This window comes from Chrysochloris asiatica, unplaced genomic scaffold, assembly GCF_000296735.1.
Source record: "Chrysochloris asiatica unplaced genomic scaffold, ChrAsi1.0 scaffold00002, whole genome shotgun sequence".
Lineage (NCBI taxonomy): Eukaryota > Metazoa > Chordata > Mammalia > Afrosoricida > Chrysochloridae > Chrysochloris > Chrysochloris asiatica.
The window spans coordinates 22690088-22713714 of NW_006408520.1; the positions used below are offsets into that span (position 1 = coordinate 22690088).

Sequence of the window (23627 nt, forward strand, 5' to 3'; positions counted from 1 at the left end):
AATAATTTGGGCTAATATGTTTATTCAAATTCAGAGGATAATTAGGATTTTGTTTGAATACCGTTCTTAATTAGAATAATATGTCTTATTTCATAGGTAATTGGTTTAGGGTGGGCAGTTTATAAAAAATTCTGATATTACTGTTAAACTTTTTTTTTTTTTTAGCTATAGAGAAGTCTGAAACCACTTCTGAACACACTTGTCAACTGTGTGGCGGTTGGTTTGATACTAAAATTGGATTATCAAATCATGTGAGAGGCCACCTGAAAAGACTGGGAAAGACCAAATGGGATGCTCACAAATCTCCAATCTGTGTTCTGAATGAGATGATGCAAAATGAAGAAAAATATGAAAAAATCTTAAAGGCATTGAACAGTCGCCGTATTATTCCCAGACCATTTGTAGCTCAAAAATTTTCATCAAGTGATGACTTTTTATCCCCAAATGTTATACCTCTTGAAGCATACCATAATGGCCTAAAGACTGAAGCTGTATCAGTGTCTGCATCAGAGGAAGATGGGCTGAGTTTCTTAAATGAATATGATGAAACAAAACCAGAACTGTCTAGTGGAAGAAAGTCTCTGACACTGATAGAACTTCTTAAAAATAAAAGGATGGGAGAAGAAAGGAATTCTGTTCTTTCTCCTCAAAAGATTCATAATCAAACTGCAAGAAAGAGATTTGTTCAGAAATGTGTACTTCCATTAAATGAAGATAGTCCGTTGATGTACCAACCACAAAGAATGGACTTGACTATGCACTCAGGTAAGAGGATGTTTATGAGCATCTTAGAATATGTAATTTAATCAAAGTTTATATTATCTTTACTGTAACGGGAAATTTGTAAAAAACAATAACTTTTGTGGATGTTTTTATTTAAGCTGCTGTTTTTTTTTACAGAGCACAGAATTGGTTATTTTATTATTATTTCTTTATAACTCAGTTGATGCTCATCAGCACTGAGTTCTGTGTGCCTCAATTCTTAGTCAAACTATAAGGTGAGAGAATAAAAGGAAAAAACTGATCTGTAAACATGAAATTTGCTGTGGCTGGGGATGGTTTTATGCATGGGAGGGTTGACGTTTAGAAGTGTAGCATTAAAAAAAAAAGTACAGACTTACTGAAAAGGCAAACTAAAATCCCCCCCCCCCCCCCCCAATTCTCTAAAATGATAATGTTTTCAAGATTTAACTATTGGTTTTGCTACTGCTTAGGTAAAACTAAACAGACTCTTTCAACTGAATGGAGTAGTCTCTGTTGTGTGTTGTGATTAACTCAAAGAAACTTCTCTTTCTTCAATTCCTCATTGTATTGTGGGATAGTTTGGTTTTGGAGAACTATTGTGAGTATAAAATGTATTTGTCTGATTTTATAATTTACAGTAGTGTTCTCATGGAACAGAATGGATAGCTTAGTGCTTGTAAGCCAATAGTTTTCCCTTTTCAAAGGACTATTTCATATATATTGGTAAATGCTGTGGCAGACTTTGATGTTGCTAAGTCTGATTTATACTCTTAGATTAGAAGAATTTTAAGGGTCTTGATATAAGTTTCTTTTGGAGGTTGAAAATGCAAAATGTTGAACATTAACATAGATGGTCTAATGATTAGATAGAACCCAGGTGAATGTGTCTAAAGTAATAGTAATTGGCCATTGGATTAGTAATAAATACAATTAACTGTAAAGTAATGTTGACGTGCTTTCTTTGTACAGGCATTGGGATGTCCCAAATATCAGTTTTGGTTTTAGGAAAGATTCCTTTGTGTATTGTAAGTGGTCTGGAAAGCAGTTTATCTTGTATGGGCTTCTGGTTAAGAGAGTTGTACCTTTTGTATGAAATTTTCAGTGTCAGTTGTTTTAAATATTTTTCATAAGACAAAATATATGGAAAATGTGTCAGCTGCGTTGATCAAGATGTAGTACACTTCAGCGAAGGAAAACATAGGTGTAGCCATTGCAATAATGTTGATGAAACCAATTAAAATGTGTTTGGGGGATGAGGGTTGTCTGAGAAGTAAGGAGTTGATTATTGTCTCAACGTGTCTTTTTCTGTGATGACTAAGATGTAAGCTTGTTGATCATTTATGTAGCACAAAGATTTTAGCAAAAAACTTCAAATCATTAACTTTCATTATTGATTGCGCATTCAGAGTAATGAACATAAAATGCCCTGAATAAAATGTTGTGTCTAACAGCTGTTCAGTGGTGTGTTTTACCACCTTTTCTCCCAGCCTTCATCAGAAAGCCTAATTTAGTATTGAGCCTTTTACGGTTTTGTGGATAAAACACTTTAATTACCACTTTGTCAACTAGACTTTTTAATTTTTTTATTGGTAATGTTGTACAGCTTAAAACTTCTTAATAGAACTGTGCTATTCAAATCATAGGATTGTATTTTAGGTTTAGGAAATAATCTGCGTAACACAGAAATCTGCAAGAAAGTGATAGTAAATGTTAAATCCAGAGGGATGCCGAGGTTCAAGCCACTCCTTTTCCACCTTTCCAAAGAGCATCGTATAACTCTAAATACTAACTACAAACTAATTCCTCCTCCTTAAACTAATTCAATGACCGTTTTTTTTAAGCCATCTTTATTGTGGTACTTTTCTACACACTTTAAGCTAAGAAAATTTCACTTTTTGAAGTAGAACTGGATTATAGTTTTCTTTTGAATGATAGGTATGCCTGTGAAGCTTAGAACATGTGTGCATTGCAATACGACGTTTACAAGTGCTGTTAGCCTGTCCAACCACTTACGCGCTTATGCACGAAAGAAGAGTGCTGGACTTTTGACTGGTTCAGGTATGTTTGAACAGATATCACAGCAAGACTGTCTGATGCAATACACGTTTTTCCTCACCAGACTGGTGCTAATTCAGATGATATTCATAGCATTCTTTGATAAGCAGCAGTTGAGTCTGGATATACATTAATTTTCAGCAACTTGTAAACTATTAGATATAATTTTAAGCTAACTGTTTTTCATTTGGCTCTTACTGAATTTATTTCGGGGCAGAAAATAACCCAACAGAGGTGTGGAACTTTTACATTATTCCCATTGTTTTTTAAATTACACTATTTTTTATTTTTAAATATATTTTTGTCAATATATTCCAGTAAGACACCTCTCTTACTCTTTGGTGGAAAAAAAAAAAAAAGATTGTAGTCCTAGCATGAAGAAATATTTTATTAGGGAAGGAAATTGTGAAATTTTAGGTATATAGAACTGACTAGAAAACTAAGCAAACTAAGTTTTTATTAGTCTGTAGATCAGATCTTTGAAGGGGCGGGGCAAGCCTTAATAATGGCCCATGTTTACAACTGAACAGATATTTCTTTTAATGCCCCTAAACTATATTTAAGTGTTAACATGCACATTTCTGTGTTATTTTTGGTTGGTTTAGCCCAGCCTCGCAGATATCTCTTCAGTTTGTGAAAATTTGATTAGCTTACTCATGTACTACCTATCGCTTCTTAAACCCTGCAAAATGCTTTGCTCTTTTGTTTATAGCCATTCAGGCTATTCTGCTTTCAGCAAACCCCTTTCTTTTACATCTTATACCATCTTTCTAAATAGATCTACATAAATCCTTTTCTCTAAAATTCTCCTCTGTCAACCTTTTTTATTTCTCTTGCTCTTTTAGATCACTGCCCTCTGCTTTCTTCTACTTTTATTCCCAACTTTTGTGTTCTTCCTTGTATCTTCTTATGACTTACATCTAATATGTTCTTGCCAACAATGAACACTTGTGTTCATACTAGTGTCTTCTGCTTCTTTGCTTTATCTCCTGACTTGATAACGAATGAACAAGGATGACTGCTAACCATTTATAATAAGTGGAAGAAGGGAGGGTGAGGAGTTTTATATTACTGGATTAATCCTTCTTTTGTGGGATTATAATCTCTATATAATTTACATGTTCATCAGGCTTGAAAAGTGTTTATAGACATTAGAGGCAGGAGGACAGTTGAAACTCAGAGACTGTAGAAAACAGGAAATCATGATTATCATAGCCACTAACTTGTTGAACATTTTTGTCAAGCACTTTGCTATGTAGTTTGCTTACATAATTTTAATTCTCATAAGAACAGTATGAGTTGTAGGTACTATAGTTTTCTCCATTTTATAGGAAACTAGCATAGGACTTTTGCAATTTTCCCAAATATATGCAGTTAATAAATAGCAAAGTCAAAATTCCAATCAGAACAGTCTTAGCCTAAGCTTTTGTTTTAAATCACTGTTTATCATATACTGATGTCTTTTGAGTGCATTTGATATGCTAGGAAAGCATTGTAAAACATTACAATGAAGTTGAATTTAAGTAAAATGCGTTATGGTAAAGACTGAGTAGATGAAGGTCCAGTGAGGAAGAAAAGAACAGGGACCCCTGAGAGTGTCAGGCTTGGACTAGACTTCTGACTCCTCACGTGGACTGCCTAAATAGGCAGTGAGGCAGATCTCTCCAGACTATTATTATTCCATTAAAAAAAAACAATGCTTTACCTCATCTGGCAAATCTTTGAAAACTTAAGATTAAATTGTTTGTGAATAACTAATAATAACCCTTTTGACCCAAGGGTATAGTCTAATTTTGTTCTTGTTAAATGTCATCAAGTGGGTTCCAACTCATGGCAACCCTGTATAGGGTTTCCAAGGCTTTTACATCTTTGAGGGAGCAGAAAGCTTCATCTTTTCTCCTGAGGAGCAACTGGCTGACTCAAAATGCAGACCTTTGTGGTTTGCAATGCTTATCATATGGCACACCCATAGTCTAATAGCACTTAATTATCTAAAAAAACTGTATTACTAGATAGAGAAGTAATGTAGGATAAGTAGGGATCTATTCTAGGGCATCAGTGAAAAAGGGAATGTTATTTATTAATTAGTTAATACTAACCAAAACATCAGAAGTGCTAGAAAACTAAAAGTATGTGCTTGATAGTCGTAGGGCAAAGGGAAGGGAAATAAAAAGCTGAAGAAAGTCTATGGTACTGATTTCCACACTTCATGCCCACTTTTGATAAAAACCTCCTGCTCTCCTTCCTTGGATATTCTGAAACAGTTCCCCCGGATATTGAAAATCATTTTGACTAGTAGAGCTATACAGAGATGTCTTTGTTATTTATCCATGCCAATGAAGACATTTTATCTAGCTTTATTAATGTCCTTTGTTTTACAAATGGAGAAGTTTGTTATATTTATAAACTATGCATGTTTATTCTCTTCACTGGTGTAAAGCAGTGGTTCCCAGCCTTTGGTCTCAGAGAGTTCCACAGAATTAGGAAAAGGGATTCATTAATTCATACTTTACTTTTTCTGTGTATGTAGATGCTGTTTTCATAAGTTCAGTTCTATTTCATTAAAAAAAAAACAAACAAACCACTTATCTTAATTCAAGTATATCACAAAGCTAGAATGAGTAGAGCCTCCAAAAACATGTCTGTTACCTGTGTTCAAAAATCATGCAGTTTTCATTCACATGACTTTTAATTCTATGTTCTAATCTTGAAGAGACAATCTTAAGGATACCCCTGTACAAGAGGGAAAGGCTTGTTTGGTTATCTCTGATAGGATTAACTTTCAAGCATTTGTAAGAAGCCACCAGCTCCTGGCTGTCTCTAAAAATGTTGCCTTTTGAGGAGAAGTATTTCTTGTAATTAATCTCTCTTCAGCTACCTTAAACAGGCTAAAAAGTATACTGATTATACAAATTTCTGTTTACTGGTGACTGAAATACATCTGATAAATTAGTTCCTAATCTCTTTTTGGGGTCACTGACCCCTTTGAGAGTTTTATGAAAATATGTGGACCCCTTCCCAAAAACTTACATTTATCCATCCAGAGGTAAAATTTTTTCTGTATATGCTTTGCTTACCCCTCTGAAGCCTATCATCTGTGAACAGTTCCTCTGGCTTAAAATAGAGAAAGGGGAGATGCCAAAATAAAAATGAAGCAGAAAGAACACAACTGGAAATCAAGGGCCCTAAAGAATCCTTTCAGGGTTTTTTTTTTTTTTAAGAATTAGAGGAGTTTAACATAGGAGAACTGCTTGCTATTAAAACTAATCCATGTGGTCATTAAATACAACATCATCCCTAATTTTAATAAAAGAAACTGATATAGAAAGCATTGGAATTGTAAACAGAGAAGAGACAGCCATACTTGGGACAGAGTTTAATTGTCAAAAAAGGATACATTTTACAGATTGAAAGTTTTTTCAGAGTTGACACAGTTTATCTTCCTTGTGGCAGGTTTAGGTAAAATTGTTTTAAGGCATTTTCATGTGCCTTCTAGTTAAGGATAATTTATGAAGCTGCTTTTTAAAAATTTCTTCTAATGAATCTTTGCTTAAAGGTGATTTTATATTCTACAAGATAAATTCAGGAGTCCTGGTGTGGCTCATTGGGTTAATGCGCCAGATTGCAAAGCCACTTGAAATGCAAAGTCGGAGGTTCAAGTTCGCCAGCTTATCCTCGGAAAACCCTATACAGTGTTGTTATGGGTTGGAATTGACTCAATGGCACTTAACAACAACAAAGCTAAATTCAAGATAGACTTAATTCAAGAATTTATTTCGGTTAGTCTGTATTATTGGTAAACTTTTTCAGATTTTGTTTGCTTTAGGTTGATTGATGCTCATTTAATTTTTTTTCCAGTTAATTTCTTAACAGTTTAACTTAAGAACATTATATAATTTTTGTTACAAGCCAAGGAAGTTTTTAATAATTTACAAAGTTCATATTAGATGATTTTTGACTTTCCATTTTAAATATTGAATATTTCATGTTTAATAATAAATACTTTTATAAGTTATTAATAGAGTGATCATGTACTCTAGTTGAGGCCTGTTGTCAGAGTCTATTAAAATGCCTGTCACTCTCATAAGTGCCCTGGATTGAGCAGTGAATTGCATGGTAACCCTGGTTTTTAAGATTTCTGAAACATGTAAAATTATTTAAAGCAAGTTGTATTCTACCAACTTTGCCTGCAATTGGGGGCGGGAGCTGTTGTCAAAGTAAGAGTAAGCTTCTAATAGGTTAGGAAAGAGAAACAAACAGCTTAGGTCAGGGAGCAGACGGAATGTTGTGAAAGGAAAATATATTAGTAAGCTAATGCATGTTTACGCAGTGCTTCTCTGTGGTACATAGCATTCTGTTATCCCTTGTAAAGTAGGAGACATAATGTTTATGTTCATCATTTTTATTGGAACACCATTTTATTTGTTGACCGTATAGATACGCACTCACCACACACACACACTCAATCACTCCCTCTCTCTTTCACTTGAACTGAATGAGATGTGTAATATTTTCTGCTCTTTTTTGTTAGAAAATCAATGGTGCTCACCTAGTAAATTGATTTTACTTCCCATTTAGAAGTCACTACCCACAGACTGAAAAACATTGCCCCTATGTGACACTTTTTCCTAAAAGCTGGTACTGGGACCAGCAATAATAAAATCTTAGGAAATCACAGCACTGTTTTGGTAGCAGATGACCAAATGCCAGCTTTCAGCATTTAAAGTAAGTTGGGAATTTTGCAGTTACTAAATAAAATTAAAGCATGAAAAAATTTTTTAGATGTGCATGCCTATTTTAGGGGACAGGTGACAGGTAATAAAGACCTTGTGTTTTACTTTAACTTTGATGATACTCATTTCATCTTCAGGATACTCCCTTGATAATGTTTTTGAAGTAAAACACAATTATTGCTATTCTACAGTAAAAACAAATGACTTACCCATCACAAGTAATGATTTTTGCAATGAGAAAAAGTAGTTTAAAAACTGCATGCTAGAGCCTTTCAATCAGTATGTGTATGTTAAGTGCTGTCCAGTCGATTCCAACCCATAGTGACCCTGTAGAGGGTTTCCAAGGGGTATACATGTTCTTTTTCAGTAAATTCAGTGTTTTCTTTTTCATAGTATCCACTTTTAAGTGGAATCGTAGATTGTGTGTTACTAAATAGGTTCTTTTACCTCTTTTCAGTTTTAATGATATAATTGGCTATAGAGGCCTGTAACAAACGCTAATGAATATATAACACTGTACCAGGTGCTGGGTGAGTGTATAAGCCACTAGAAAGGTAATTCTTATGTTATTGGAAGTGCTATGGGAACACTTTCTGCTATGATAGAGGCTTACAAAAAAAAAAAAAAGGAGAAGTGTGGTGAAAGTTTCCCACGTAATTCATTCAATTAATTTCCCTTTCATGAATGTCTCTGCAGCGTCTTTGTAATATTTCTATGATATTGGTTCTTAAAAGAAATTGTATGCTTTTATAGTGCTCCATTCAGCCTGAAAAGAGTGTAAGTGCTAACTTTTAATCTTCCTATTAAAATTAAACTCTAAAAGACAAAAAAAAAATTGCTTCTACTCAAAACAAATACATTATTAATACTTCCAGACAGGGCTCTGTATAGAATGGGAGAGAAATATGAAACACATATCTGTAATCAAAGAGCATATACACACTGTTAGCAGCACATTTAAAACAATGAAAATGAAAGAACTGTGTGAGAGCATATGTATAATCAGATGATATAGTGACTGCAAGTGCTTAGAGTTCCGGGTGTTTATTGTATTGAAGGTGTTTATTGTATTTATCCTTTCAAGAACTGGGGACTAAAATGGGTTTTTTTTTTTTCTGCTACCTTTATTATTTGTCATGTCTGTTAAATAGAGCCTTAAAAAGAGAAAGGGAAAGAAAGAAAATGTATTTCCTGTTGTTATGTTTCTTGTTAATATTTTTTTACAAAAGAAAGAAAAAAACTGGATAGTTGAAGAAAAATTTTATTCATTTCAGCAAAAGTTTTTTGAGTTTCTAGTATTGTATAATGATTGTAGTAGTCCCCAAGGCTACAAAGATGACCATGTACTCTAGCTGCATGAACATAATTATGATCTAGTGGAGTGTAAATACAATTGTACTAAACTTGAGGGACGAGTAGAGTTTTAGGAAAGTAGAGATGGAGTAGAACATTCCAGAAAACAGAAGGACATAGTGTAGGCCCAGAGGGGTTCTAAGACATTCAGTTATAGCTATTTGGAAAGATGGTAATTCTGTAAATTCTGTAAAGAAGAGATTAAAATGTTTTAAGATGCTTTACTAAAATATTAAATCATTGAAGGATATTTTTAAATAAATGACATGGCCTAGCCAAACTAGTATTTTTGAAAGTTATCCTTGAGACAATGAAATATGGGTTTCTGTATTTTCTGGGTACTGGAGTCCTGGTGTGGTGCTGTATGATAGCACAGAACTGCTAACTACAACCTACCTGCCACTTCTTGGAAACCATACACAGGGTCGCTATGAGTCAGAACTAACTTGAGTGCCCTTAACAACAACAACAGCAATATATAGGTACTACAGTCTCTGTTAATACTGAGTGATAGGTTCTACATTTTTTTTAGCATTGTTCTTTATTAACCAGTTACTGTGGAGTCGATATGGTTTCCCATGTGTTCCAAAGCAGAGCTGTATTCCATAGAGTTTTCAGTGGCTATGGCTTTTTAAAAGCAGATTGCCAGGCTTTGTGCTTCCCAGGGGATTTGATTTTCATTAGGAGCTGATGTGTATCTGGATATATTTATGTTGTTGGTAAGTGTCATTAAGTCGTTTCCGACTCAGCAACCCTGTTTCCGAGGATTTCTGAGGAGCGGCTGGTGAGCTTGAACTACTTGCTGCCCTTGTGGTTCAAACCAACCTTGTAGTCCAGCACATTAGCATCACACCAGGACTTTGGATATATTTAGATATTTGCACAAAAGCATGTCATTTATTTAGGATTGGCAAGATTATCAATTATTGAAGTTGAGAATATTTTCTAGGTAATAGAAATCTAGTCTTTTAAGTGTCAAACTTGTTTTTATCCTAATCATTTGATAGTACTGTTTCCAAAATATTATTCGTATTTCTTCCTTGTGAAGTAATAGAGGAAATTATGGGGGTCGTCAAGAAGTTAGTGAAAAATTTCCATTATCTTTTCATTCCATTTTCCACAGATCCTTTGAAGCCCCCTAATGCTCTGGTAGCGTAGTGGTTACGAATCTGACTGCGAACCGCAAGGTCAGCAGTTCGAAACTGCCAGCTGTTCCGCGGGAGAAAGATGAGGCTTTCTGCTCCCGTAAAGATTTATAGCCTCGGAAACCCTGTACAGGGTCGCTATGAGTCAGAACTGACTCCACGGCACATAACAACAACAAATCATCTAATCACTCATTAATTGATCCATAGTACATAACCATCACCACCACAGTTGTTCACCATTATGGATACCTATGTATCTGGCTATTTGCACAAAATACTAAAAGATCAAGGACAGATTTACTCACTGCTTCAACAAGTTTTTTTTTTTTCATACCCACTCTGTTTAATGTATTGTGCTGTGTGCTAAATGCTGTAGTGTTAAATTGAATCTTAAAATATATTAAAAGCCCATTTGTATATAGTTGCAATACAAGACAAATTAGTGTCTTTAAAGAGGTATATATAAAACACTGGCAATTCAGAAGGAGGAAGAGCAGAGTAGTTTCAGCTTGACTATCCATTTCCATTGAATTTATTCTGACTCAGCAGCTTTGGAGGACAGAGTAGAACTGCCTCACAGAGTTTCTAAGCTGTAAATCTTTCCAGAAGCAAACTAATCACATCTTTCTCCTGCGGAGTGACTGTTGGGTTCTAACCTCTGACCTTTCGGTTAGCAGCTGATCACTTAACTACTGTGCCACCTTGGCTACTCTCAGCTTGACGAGAACCCAACAGTGCTTTTAGAAGTAGTATTTAATTTGTTCTCAGAAGAATAACTGAAGTGGAAATGGGCATTGGCGAGGGGAAAGAAGAAGCATTATGGAAGGAGGAAGCAACATGGACCATGTGGAAATTTTATGGAAAATATTAGAAAGTGAAAGAAGAAAAGAGCCAAGAGGTTGCTCAGGTAGAGGACATAGAATGGTAGTTTAAGATATTGGAGTTAATTTTGTAAGTGAGAGCCATTAAAGATTTTTTAGGACTTTGGGTAAAGCTTTTAAAACTGCCTTTTAAACAAAAATTAAGTGATTTTGCTGGCAAGGGGAAGAAATTGAAGGTAAGGTCATTGAGAGCAATGACAGTAGGCTATAAAGGAGTAGGGCTTCTAGCTATAAGGATACTATGAAAGTGAAATAAATAGGACTAGATTAGCTAGAAGTCAAAAAATAAAATAGGGGAAAGAGACAGATGGCTCAAGGTTTTAAATTGTGGCTATTGGGAGAATGATTACTGCTAGTGTGAATCTACTGCCATACTGCCGGTCTCCTCTCCTTGACATTTATCTAGCAAAACCTCATCACCCAGCTCCCCACTATATCAAAACAAGTAACCACACCTACTGAATAAGTAAATTTGTTTTTAGGAGAACAGAGTTTAAGAGTTTTGCACTATCATGGAGGTTATAAAGATATATACTACATTTTGTTTGTCATTGGTTATGAAATTTAGTAATTCATTTTGGTTGATTATCTTTTCTTGGTCAACATCTTGTTCCTCATGAAAGCCTTAACTAGCTTTCTGGCATTCTCTTTGGTTTTGTTATTTGCTAATTTTGGGTTTTGTTTTGCTTAATGAAAAAGCTTGAGTTAACCTGAATTTTTATGTTTGGAGATATTTGTCTGTATTTAATGTCTTTTTGGAGTCCTGGTGTAGACTGTAGGATCAGTATGTGGTTCAAACCCAATAGCTGCTCCTTGGAAATCATATACAAATTTGATATGAGTCAGAGGTGACTCGATGGCACTTAACAACAACGGTGTCTGTATGTCCTCAGTTGCAGTGTTTGTGTTTGCTCTGATTTCTATTCTAACATGAATTTTTGTGATGGCTGTTTTTAATTTGGATTAAGATGCATCTGGATTAAGATGCAGCAATGAGGCATGTTGCTGGCCAAACATGTTGATCTGCTTTAAAAGTGAATGCATGAAAATAATAAATCAATCCAGGTTGGTGTTGAGTCAATGCTGAATCATGGCGACACTATGTGTGTCAGAGTAGAACTGTGCTCCATAAGGTGTTCAGAAGCAGATCATCAGGCCGGTATTCCAAAGCACCTCTAGGTAGGTTCGAGTTGGTAGTCAAGTGCTTAGCCGTTTGTACCACCCAGGGATTCCCTGGATGTTCTCTTTTGGAAGTTAAGACTTGTTGTAGATGGTGGTTCCTCACTTTTTCAAGATGTGGAAGAATATAATTTATGAATTTTGTATCTAGAATCTGAGAACTGAGGCTAATTCTTGCTTTCTAATTTTAAAATACATATTTGTGGACTTAGCAGAAAGTTAGTTATAACTGAACCTACTTGGCCAGCATTCATGTTTGGTGATTTAAAGTTTAAGTAGAATATATAAAGTACTCCAGAATCCGGAAGCCAAAATCAGATCCATTGTGACCATAGACTGTGGCATTGTGTAATTATTATGAGCCATATTTAGTTTCAGTTGAACATGAATATGTAATTTAAAGGAAAATTTAAAATAAGGTGATGGTGTCCTCAACTAACTCTGTGATGAAGAACAATTATTGGATTATTCCTACTACATATGAAGTGATTATTTTGGAAATACTGAAATTTTTAGAGGGCAAGGATGTGATTATACTCAGGTGATCCTAAACAAAAGTGGCTTTCAGAAGACTTGTGGTTATATTTTTAAACATTTAACCCAATTTTAGATTTGTCTTATTCTTCCACAGTTAGTTCATATTGGTAACAAGTGTTCAGTAAACAGCATACTAGTCCAACTTATTTTGAAAGGTAAGATTTAAATGTTTGGCTTCCTTTTTCTACTTGTTAACATGAAGAAGTAATGTATTTGCTCCCTCACTAATTCTTAACAGACCAGTAAGCAACTTGTGGCACATGGCCTTCCGAAAGAGCGAATATTGTTAGCTTTTAGCTTTTGAAAAGCTGGTAAAATGAACCTGCTTTTATTTTTTCTGTCTATAAAAATGTAACGGTAATATCAATAGACATTTTAAAGTAGCATATTTATGTTTACCATTTTCCTTTATATCTGGATAATGCTTCCTCAAAATATTTTATTAATCATCCCTCTTCTAGTAGCATGGAGTCCTGGTGTAGTACTGTGGGTTATTGCGCTGGACCCCAAGGTCGCTTTGAACCACAAAGTCAGTGATTCAAGCTCACCACCTGCTCCTCAGAAACACCATACAGTGCTGACTCAATGGCACTTAACAACAACAACTAGTAGCAGAGGCTTTTTGAATGTATTTTTGCTTCTGACTAGACCCAGATTTAAAGGCTATGCTCATTTGTTCTTTAACTGTTTCTTTAAATGAAGCATATAAGGTATTTTGCTTACATTCACACAGCCTCCTACTTTATAAGGCCAAAATCAAGCTAGCTGTCTGTTCTATACTAATACCGTAAACCTAATAGTGATAAAGCAAAGGAAATTTGCCTTTTAGACTGTTTGGATTTTAGTTTCTAGGTAAAATGTTATGGGAAGCATAATACGGACTTTGCCACTGATTATTGTTTGATTTTGGGGTAACTAAGGAGCTCTGGTAGCGTAGTGGTTACGAATCGGGCTGCGAACCTTAAGGTCAGCGGTTCGAAACTACCAGCCGTTCCGCGGGAGAAAGATTGAGGCTTTCTACTCCCGTAAAGATTTACACCCTCGGAAACCCTGTACAGGGTCGCTATGGGTCGGAACTGACTCGACAGCACTTAACAACAACAACAACTGCGTTTAAGGAGCTCTGGTAGCCTAGTGGATACAAATGGGGCTGTGAACTGCAAGGTCAGCACTTCAAAACTACCAGCTGTTCTGCGGGAGAAAGATGAGGCATTCTGCTCCTGCAAAGATTTACAGCCTCGGAAACCCTGTACAGGGTCACTATGAGTAGGAACCGACTCCACAACACATAGCCACCACACCACTGCATTTAAGTTAATGGGAATGAAAACTTGAAATATTATTAAAGTTACTTAAAACAAAAAAATCAAACTTGTTACTGTCTAATCGATTGTGACTCAGTGCCCCTGTAAGATAGGATAGACCTGTCCTATAGGGTTTCTAAGGCTGTAATCTTTATGGAAGCAGACTACCACATCTTTCTATCATAGAGCAGGTAGTAGGATTGAACTGCCAACGTTTTAGCTTGCCACTAAGTGCTTTAACCATTGGACCACTGGGACTCCTGAAAGTTACTTATAACTGAAAAAGTGTTAGATTTTAGAATAATGTTATCATGGAAAACGATGTTGACAGCAAACACTTGAGAGTTTACTAATTGTATATGTGATGTTTAATTCCACATTGGAAGGAGAGCATTGTTTTTGATACTAATAAAACATATATATTGTTTTATATACACATCTTTGAGAATAATAATATGAGACTGTAACTGGAAACAAGGGATTGGTATTGGTAGTTTGAAAGCCCTTTCCAGTTTTAATGGGCTTGTAGCAGTTCTGAGCTATTTTTTATGGGTCAAGAGATTCAGAGATGGAATTGAGAACAGCCTTATGTATAATTTGTAGTCTTGGTGCAAACTGAAAATGTGGTACCCCTTGTTCAAAATTATTAAGAATTTCAAGATTCCCAACAGTGGAACCTTAAACCAAGTGTGAGTAACACTAGCCTCTGTACAGATTACATGTCCATGAAGCTGGCCTAGTAGGCACTATTTGCAAATGGCATAAACTGAAGAAGTGAGAGTTGAACTGCTCTACAAATTAAACCCCCCATCCCTGTTTTATCAAAGCTAACATAGTTCTTAAAAAGAAAAGAAAAAAAAAAAAACCCACCAAGTTTAGTTGCAGCTTCTCTCAGCTCTTGAGTACCTTAGAGACTTGGATTTGTTGTTGTTAGTGCTGTCGAGTTGATTCTGACTCATAGGGATCCTGTATAGGGTTTCTGAGGAGTGGCTGGTAGGTTTGAACCGCTGACCTTGAGGTTTGCTGTCCAGTGTATAATCCTACAGAACCCCATAGAAACTTGTATTGTTGTTGTTGTTAAGTACCGTGGAGTCGCTATGACTCATAGCAACCCTGCACAGGGTTTCCGAGGCTATGGGAGCAGAACGCCTCATCTTTCTCCTGCTGAACCGCTCGTAGTTTCGAACTGCTGACATTGAGGTTCACAGCCCGATTCGTAACCACTCTGCTAACTTGTATAGTCCATTATAAACTTTGAAGGATTAGTGGCAGTAACTAGAAATGAGTTTATGTTTATGTCATCCTTGTCCTTATCTTCCTAAATTGTAGCCATAGCTGCTACATAGTAGTATATAAGCCAACTAAATGGAGAAAACAAGCTTAGTCCTTCAAATCAGTGTCAGATTACCCAGTAAGAATGGTAAACATGGGCATACTTCACTTGTGCCTACTTACTAGTCTATAGTTAACAATTTCACCACATTTAAAGATTTTGCATCTAGGTGTGGCTGGCATGTCGTTCTCTCTCAAACCCCATAGCACCTTCTACAGAATCAAAGCCTCTTTTAAAATTTACACTCCCTGAATGGAACACAATACCCAGTAAACAGGGCTTTCCACCACATTAGAGATTTGGGGAAACCAATATGAAATTGTTTACTACAAATTAGTAAATAAGCACAAATAAGCCCATGCTTACTTGCCATGGTGTGGCACTGTAGGATTAACACTTAACTGCTAGCCACAAGGTTGTCAGTTTAAACCCACCAGCCCCTACTCAGAAACCAACTCAATGGTACTTAGCAGGAAGCCCCTGATTACCTTGCTTATTAGGTAATTCTCCACTGCCTCTAATAGGGCTATATTGTGCTTCTTATTTGGGGTATTAATGTGCCAGACTACAAGGTCAGTTTGAACGGCAAAGTTGGCTGCTCAAACTCATCAGCCATTCCTTGGAAACGCTCTGCAGGGTCTCCATGAGTTGGAACTGGCTCCACAGCACTTAGCAACAACAATGAGAAAAATGGAGTTCTGGTGTGGCGCTGTAGGATAAGCACTGGAGTGCTAATCATAAGGTTGGCAGGTCAAACCCAGCAGCTACTGCTAAGAAACTTTATGCACAGGGTCACTTAACTTAAATGAGAATAATAGATCTTTATGTTAACTTTTACACCTACCCCCTAGGAGTGCCAACAACCAGTTAAGAATGAAATAGACTAAATGGAGCAATTAACTAATGGTGGTGGTGATTATGTGCCAAGGAGTCAATTCCAACTCATTGCAACCCTATATAGGGTTTCTGAGACTGTAAATCTTTACAGGAACAGAAAGCTTCATCCTTCTCCTGCAGAAGTGCTGGTAGTTTTGAACTGCTAATCTTGAGGTTAACAACCTAACTCGTAACCACTAGGCCACCAGAGCTCCTTATAGCCAGTTAAAAATGATTGCAAATAAAAATATTTGTGAATGAATGCTAATTTATTTATGGCATGCTATTTTATCACATAGGAGCTCTGGTAGTATAGTGGTTACGAACTGGGATGTGAAACTCACAGTCAGAAGTTCAAAACTACCGACTGTTCCGTAGGAGAAAGATGAGGCGTTCTGCTCCTGTAAAGATTTACAGCCTCAGAAACCCTGTACAGGGTCGCTGTGAGTCGGAACCGACTCCATGTCACAGCACAACAACAGCTTTATCACAGAAGCTTCATACTTTGTTTGCTTTTCAAGTTTATCTTCATTCGCTAAGGTCATTTGTGTAATGAAGGAAACAAAGAAAATGAAATTTGTTGAAATAATTGTTCTATATCATGTAGAAAGGTGGAAAGAACAAAAGGATTCCACTTTAAAATGTTAGAGCCAAAAGTAACAGTTTTTATTTTCTGTGTGTAATACTAACTAATGTCTTAGAAAATAGACTTGAATTTTTATATGTGGTATACTTATTTAGTGCTTTAGATGTGTATGTGTTGTTGTCATAATTGCATTTTATAGCAGTGTGAGTTTCTTCTTGAGGGTTCATAAAGTCTGTTGTATTTCTCTCTAGTGTGTATATTTGATCAAAACAGCTAGCAGTTTTAGTGTTACGTTTTTTCTTAAGTTTTTGTGTATGACCTTATAGCTCAAGTCCTTCACCTTAAAAGTAGAATATTCCCACTAGCAGTTTAGATTCTTTGTAAATCAGACTACTTAAAATAATTAAAAAAAAAAAAAAGATCTAATGGCTCACCTAACACTTTCTACCACCCCATAGGAATCTTAGAAGATGATTGGTTCTCTTTCTTTCTAAAGAAGCAATTATTAAGAAGAAGAAAATGAAGAACTTCTAAAGCTAATCTAATATTTTCTGTAAATTTCAGTAAAGAAACAATGTTAACAGATTTAAAATACTTTGGAAAGGGAAAAAGGTGTTTTGTTCTCGACAATGAGCAAATAAAATTCTATTACATAGAAAGGCTTTGTGTAACGAAGTAATCTAGCTGGCTGATGGTTCATATAAACAACTTTCTTAAACTTTTACCTATTTATTACAAATATTGGTGAAGCCCCATGGTACTAAAATTGAATCTGTTAATGATCTTCTGCTTTTAATGTGCCACTGACTCCTGGCATAGCCCATAATACAACTGTTTTTTTCATTTAAATATAATGAAATCTGTTAAGTAACATTTTATATAATAGACATATTTGCTCATCATCTTTTTCACTTAGTGAAACATTTTGTGTATATCATCTTTTTTATTTACAGGGTATCATATGTATGTCTCCTTTATGTGTATATTAATAATATGTTAAATACTTTTTTTTTTTTTTTTACAGATTTTTCTAAAATGTGTGGGTAATATTGCAGAGTGGAAGTTAGTTTTAGAAAAAACTTAGTTCCTGTAAAATGTATTTATATTTCACCTGCTAAAAAATAATAAACCAAATTTAAGGTGGGGAAGATAAGAAATTTAGATAGGATGGTGGAGATGTGAAGACACTGAGGACTGTGGTGTACAATTACTAGTCCCAGATTTTAATATCTTTCCTTATGGACAAGTTTCAAAGGATTCTCAATGCATGAGCTTCTTTAACTTTAACTTGGAGTGCTGGGTACTAGAGAGTGTCATTTTACTCGTTTGTGTAATTGTCCTACTTCCCATACCTTCAAATATTAATTACTGTAAAAACGATGACATTTTCATCTAAAATTTAGATAAGATCATTCATAAAACAGCCTAACTGTAGTCTCTAGGATTTGTGTAATAACAGAATTTAGAAAATAATTCTCTTTTTTTCCCCATTAAAGAAAAGTAAAAAACATTACTGTACTTAGGGTAAACATGTCCAGTTTTACTTTTGAAGTATTATAGCATATAAGTATATTTTACGTGCTTTGTGACTGATAAAAGCATTCTTTGTCCTGCCTCACCATCTTCTACCCTTCTTGTTCAATTTCTTTACACACTTAATATTAGCATTCTGTGAGCATATTTTTAAAGGATTATTATGATGTTTTCCATTTGTATCCTGTAGTAATTTATTTGCATTTTGAAAGGAGCTTGAATAGTATTTGACAATTTAAAAGAAGTTTGAATAGTATTGACAACCAGCAAGCTCATCAAAGTAAGATTCTACCTGTAATCTCATGATACCAAATGCTTGCTCTGTTCCAAGGAATAGAGATCATCTGTGGTTTATCTTATATGTAGGGTAAGAGTAGTGGACATCTAGTAGCATTTAGCTCTTTGAGTACCCTGAACTATGTACTTCTAGTCCATGAATTGCTTAAAATCCACTTCAGTACAAACTGCTCTCCAAAGCAATTAGGAGAGAGAAGGTGCTGGTTATAAAGATATGTGATACCTCACTCTTCTTAAAGGTTGTGAAGAGCCTAGTTTTGCTTTCTCGTTCATTACACATAAGCCAGATTGCTTAGGGATTTGATTTTTATCTAGGATATTGAAGAATTTAAGTGTGACCATATTCTTTTTAAACAAATGATGCTGCGTATCCTACGTATCAATAGAACAGATTTCCATTCATAAGTTGTCATAATGTCAAAGGTTCCTTTATTTTTCCTCCAGGAGTATTTGCTGAGTTCCTACTATGCGCCAGACACTTGACTGAGATAACTAATGAGCTTTTTATATTCTAGACTTCGATTGTTTAGCTTTGAAGTAGCCATTCTTTAATACCTAACTTCCAGTAGTTCTTTACTTTTTAGACTCTTCTTCTGAGGACGAGCAGAGAAAGATTTGAGCAGGGCCTAGATTATACTTTCAAATAGGAGGCTTAAAGCAGTGGTTTGAATGAGATTTAGGATTCTCTAGTTGTTAATTTTCTATATGATATTTCTGTTAGCAATGCCACTTGACTACTGTAAGGAACTATGCTTACTGGTTTTTTGATAGTAGCATCTATTCTTTTGGAATCTGGACTTTGAGCAACTCATTTCACAGAATCATTGAATAGTCAGTTCCTATTCTCTCTTACCTAGAGTTTTTCCAGATTTCACATGTCAAGTAACAGAAGAGAAGTCATTTCGGTAACTCCTCTGTTACATTTATATCCCTCCCCCTCATATCCCTAGGGATAAATTCTTAGCGTCTCTTTTCTGCTAATTGACCAGCAGCACCCTGAATTACTGTCATCCATTGATGTAAAGTAATGGTGTAACTATTCAAAGACAATCATTAAAATGTTACGTCCTATCTATTCCTATCAAATAATCTTTATTTTCCTTTATTAAATCACATTTTAAGGATAAGTGTGAAGAAAAAGAAAATAATGAGCAATTTCTATATAGCATTACAATTTTGGTCTGTCTTAATATAAACATTTTTACTTTTTTCCATTTTAATCATGTTTTCAAAATAAACTAAGGAGAAAATGAAATATGCCAAAAATGTCAAGAATAGTTAGCATTAAGCCTCCAGTCCATCTGGAAACTTGCTATATGCGATCATTTATATTTTACTTTCTAGTAAAATTACACTCACATATATATACATGCAATACAATCTGAATTTAAAAATGAAATTGCTTTTTCAAATGTAGGGTCAGAATGCTTTTTAAAGAACTATTTTTATTATAAATTCAAAATGAATTACTTTGAAAATTGGGTTTTCATTATATTTTTATTACATTGTTGATATTCCCCTAATAAATTTTCAAAAGTATGTGAGACCTACTTAATGAGTCGTAATTAAATGAAAACTTAATTGTATGATCTAAATAAAAAGTAATAATTGCCTGGAAACAAAGAAGAGTTAACATATTATTTGAAAGAAAATATATATATATATATAGGAAAAGTATGCAGATATCTCACTACTACTAGTGAATCTACTCCAAGGAAGTGCATGCTTCAAGGAATGGACAAATGAATGCAGAGTTTTCCTAACTTGATTTAGGTGGTCTAATCTCTTTAGAAATATATGCATGTTTGTATATTTGGAAATATACTAGAAATGTTAAGTCTTTTTCTTGGTTTTTTAGCCTTAGATTGTAAGCAAAAGAAATCAAGGTCAAGATCTGGAAGTAAGAAGAAAATGCTGGCGTTACCTCATGGTGCTGAAGAGGTTTACATTCTCCGATGCAGGTATAGATTGTCAAATCTGGTCAGATTCTTCACATTTTGTTTTGAGATATTGTAGCTGTTTGGGGAATGGGGAGATATGCTATTTTTAATTTGTGGCCTAGGATGCGATCTCAACAATCAAGTTGTAAATGAATTTTTACAAAAGTGCTTAACATAAACTATTAATATATAACATTGTTGCTAAGTGCCATTCTAGTTGGTTCCAACACATAACTACCCTGTATAGCACACACACACACACACACACACACACACACACACACACACACACACACACAAAATACTATATTTCAAATAGTAGTGAATCTGGGTTTTTACTTTATCCGAGAGACTATTAAAATGTGGATTTATAATATAAGCTTAGGTTTTTTAAAAAATAGTTTTGTTTCTGAATTGTTTGGTTTAATTTGGTTTGCTTTTTGCTATCTTAAATTCCTTATTGGACTCCTGGTGTAGTGCTGTAGGATCAGCCCTGGACTGCAAATCACAAGGTCAGCTGTTCAGACCTACCAGCTGCTATTTGGAAACCCTATACAGGGTCTCTATGAGTTGGAACCGACTTGCTGACATTTCACAATAACATACTCACTATAAGGAGCCCTTGTAATGTAGTGGGTTACGTGTTGTACTGGTAACTGCAAGGTCAGCAAATCACATCTACAAGTTACTCCATAGGAGAAAGATGGGGGTTTCTGCTCCCATAAATATTTACAGCCTTGGAAACTCTATACAGGGCCACTATGAGTTGAAGCTGACTTGATGGCACACAACCACCACTACCACCATACTAAGTATATATATATATACCTCTTAGACCCTGCATTTTAAGTAGTTCTAAATTAGAGAAGGGTCTTTTCTAAAAAGTGTTAACATTTTTGGAGTTATAGTAATTATTTTAAATATATTAAGCTGGGTCTATGAAGACTTAATTTATTTAAAGCTTCTAATTATGTTCTCACCTCTAGAAATACTATACTTTGTTACTGTTGTTATATATATATGAATTGGGAGTTTTGGTACTCTTATTGAATTATTTTATCTAAAAACTTAATCAAGCATTATCTCTACTATAAATTAAACTTTATTCTTTACAGGTACAGGTCTCATGTGAATTGATTTTAAACCAAGAGAATCACATGTGAATTGATTTTTAAATAAAGAGAATCACATGTTAAGAAAACTGTTTTCAACTTCTTCTATAGGTTTTGTGGCCTAGTCTTTCGAGGACCATTGTCTGTTCAGGAAGACTGGATTAAGCACTTACAACGACACATTGTAAACGCTAATCTTCCACGGACTGGAGCTGGCATGGTGGAAGTCACGTCACTACTTAAAAAGCCTGCCTCCATTACAGAAACTTCATTTTCTCTACTAATGGCAGAAGCAGCTTCATAGAACAAGGAAACCTTTAATAGCAAATTTGAATTGGGTGTAAATTTGAAATTCTTTTTTTTTTTTTTTTTAAGCCACATTAAATTATTCATTTATAAATACTAAAGCAGGAAAATGGGGAAAAGTGAATTACAGTGACATCAGAGCAAATTGAGTACTTAAAACAGTAAGTAGTCTATATATTTTATATAGGGTGGAAGATGTGTTTTTAAGGTTTACTACGTTTTGTCAGTTAACTGTGTTCACTCAAAAGATTATTTCATGTAAGCAGTCATTTATAAACTGTTGCACATGAGTACCTATAGACAAACTTATTAAAAAATTATGTTTTCTTCAGTGTTAACCAGAATCAAGGCTCTGTTTATTCCCCACAAGACTTGCATAGAAAAATAAGATATTATATTTTGTTTGTATGTACTTAGTGTTTTGTATAATACCAGGAACCGCTAACTAAATTTACTCAATTTAGGGCATTAAATATCATGTATTTCATAGTTTGAGACTGTTCACTCAAATAGGGCAATGAGTACTATTCTATCTAGATGTGTAAGTGTTTTTTTAAAATCACACGAAACGGTTTTTTTTATACTAAAAAGTGGAGGGAGGTTTGTTTAAACAAATATTTCTAAAAGAAATATGTACATAGTCCTGGAAATTATTTGTGGTAAGGAAATATTCTTTACTCCAGTTGCATTTCTCAGACAATAAAGTGGTGCATCCATGCTACCTCCTACTTTGTCAACAAAGATGCTATTTACCCTTTACATTTTTGTATCATAATAGATTTAAAAAATCTAATGTTCTTTATTGCAAGACATCCTTTTGTTAACAGATTTGTTTCTTTTTAATGTTTTACCTGAAATTTGACATGCTTACAGGACAGGTTTGCCTCTTTATTTAACATTGTAGAAATGTATGTAATTAATAAACGATGCTCACTACACAATTTAGAATAGACTTTCTCATTTATATTCTCTTCCAAATTTGATCAGCTAGCAAAACTTAATACACCAGTTGACATATTTCTACATATGATGAGAATGTTTACAATTTAAATTTTAGAACTTGTTTTGGATGTAATTATATGTACGAAATCGTGTAACACTATGCTCATGCTAAGAACCGACATAACGGAATTACTGAAATAAATGTGCTGTGAGGAATGGAAAATATGGTGCAGGTGTCTTGGTCATGATAAATTGTGATTCTTCTTTGAACTCTTTCCAAAAACAAATTAGTTATTTTAATTTGAAATCAGATTCATTTATAAGTAACAGTTTTTGTATGCAAGCACCATTTCATTTTATTTCACATAGTATGGCTAATACTATAGATGAACCAAGGATTTATACTGGTTTTTGTATGTAAATAAAGTTAAAAACGGTTAAAATACGGAGTATTATGATAGAGTTTATACATACCTCACTGCCAGTGAAATTGCTTGCCTATGGTTTATCCATCTCCTTATCAGAAAAGTCTCTTTTTTTAAAAAAAAAAGTCTTAAAGAAACTGTAATATGAAACATTTATTTTTATCATTTAACAGGTAGAACTAGTCCATTTAAGATTGTCTTTGATTTGATTTAAAAATATTGTTTATACTTAGCAGGTGTGGCGCTGTAGGATCAGCACAGGTCTGCTAACTGCAAGGTTGGCAGTTCAAACCCACTAGCCACTCCTTAGAAACCCTATATAGGGTTGCTATGAGTCGGAACT

At 34.7% G+C, this 23627-nt stretch overlaps 1 protein-coding gene across 3 annotated transcripts in view; it reads left to right on the forward strand.

Moving 5' to 3' along the window:
* Nucleotides 1–23421, forward strand: part of ZNF644 (zinc finger protein 644) — a 123732-nt gene extending 100311 nt beyond the window's left edge. For 2 of the 3 annotated variants that reach the window (XM_006830971.1, XM_006830970.1), the window contains exons 3-4: nt 20418–20520; nt 21723–23421. In XM_006830971.1, the coding sequence (XP_006831034.1) occupies nt 20418–20520; nt 21723–21915 (296 nt within the window). In that variant the 3' untranslated portion in view covers nt 21916–23421. Of the gene's footprint in view, nt 1–165; nt 766–20417; nt 20521–21722 lie in introns of all 3 variants that reach the window. The other variant, XM_006830969.1, reaches the window with a different exon arrangement.
* The last annotated feature ends 206 nt before the right edge of the window (nt 23422–23627 follow it).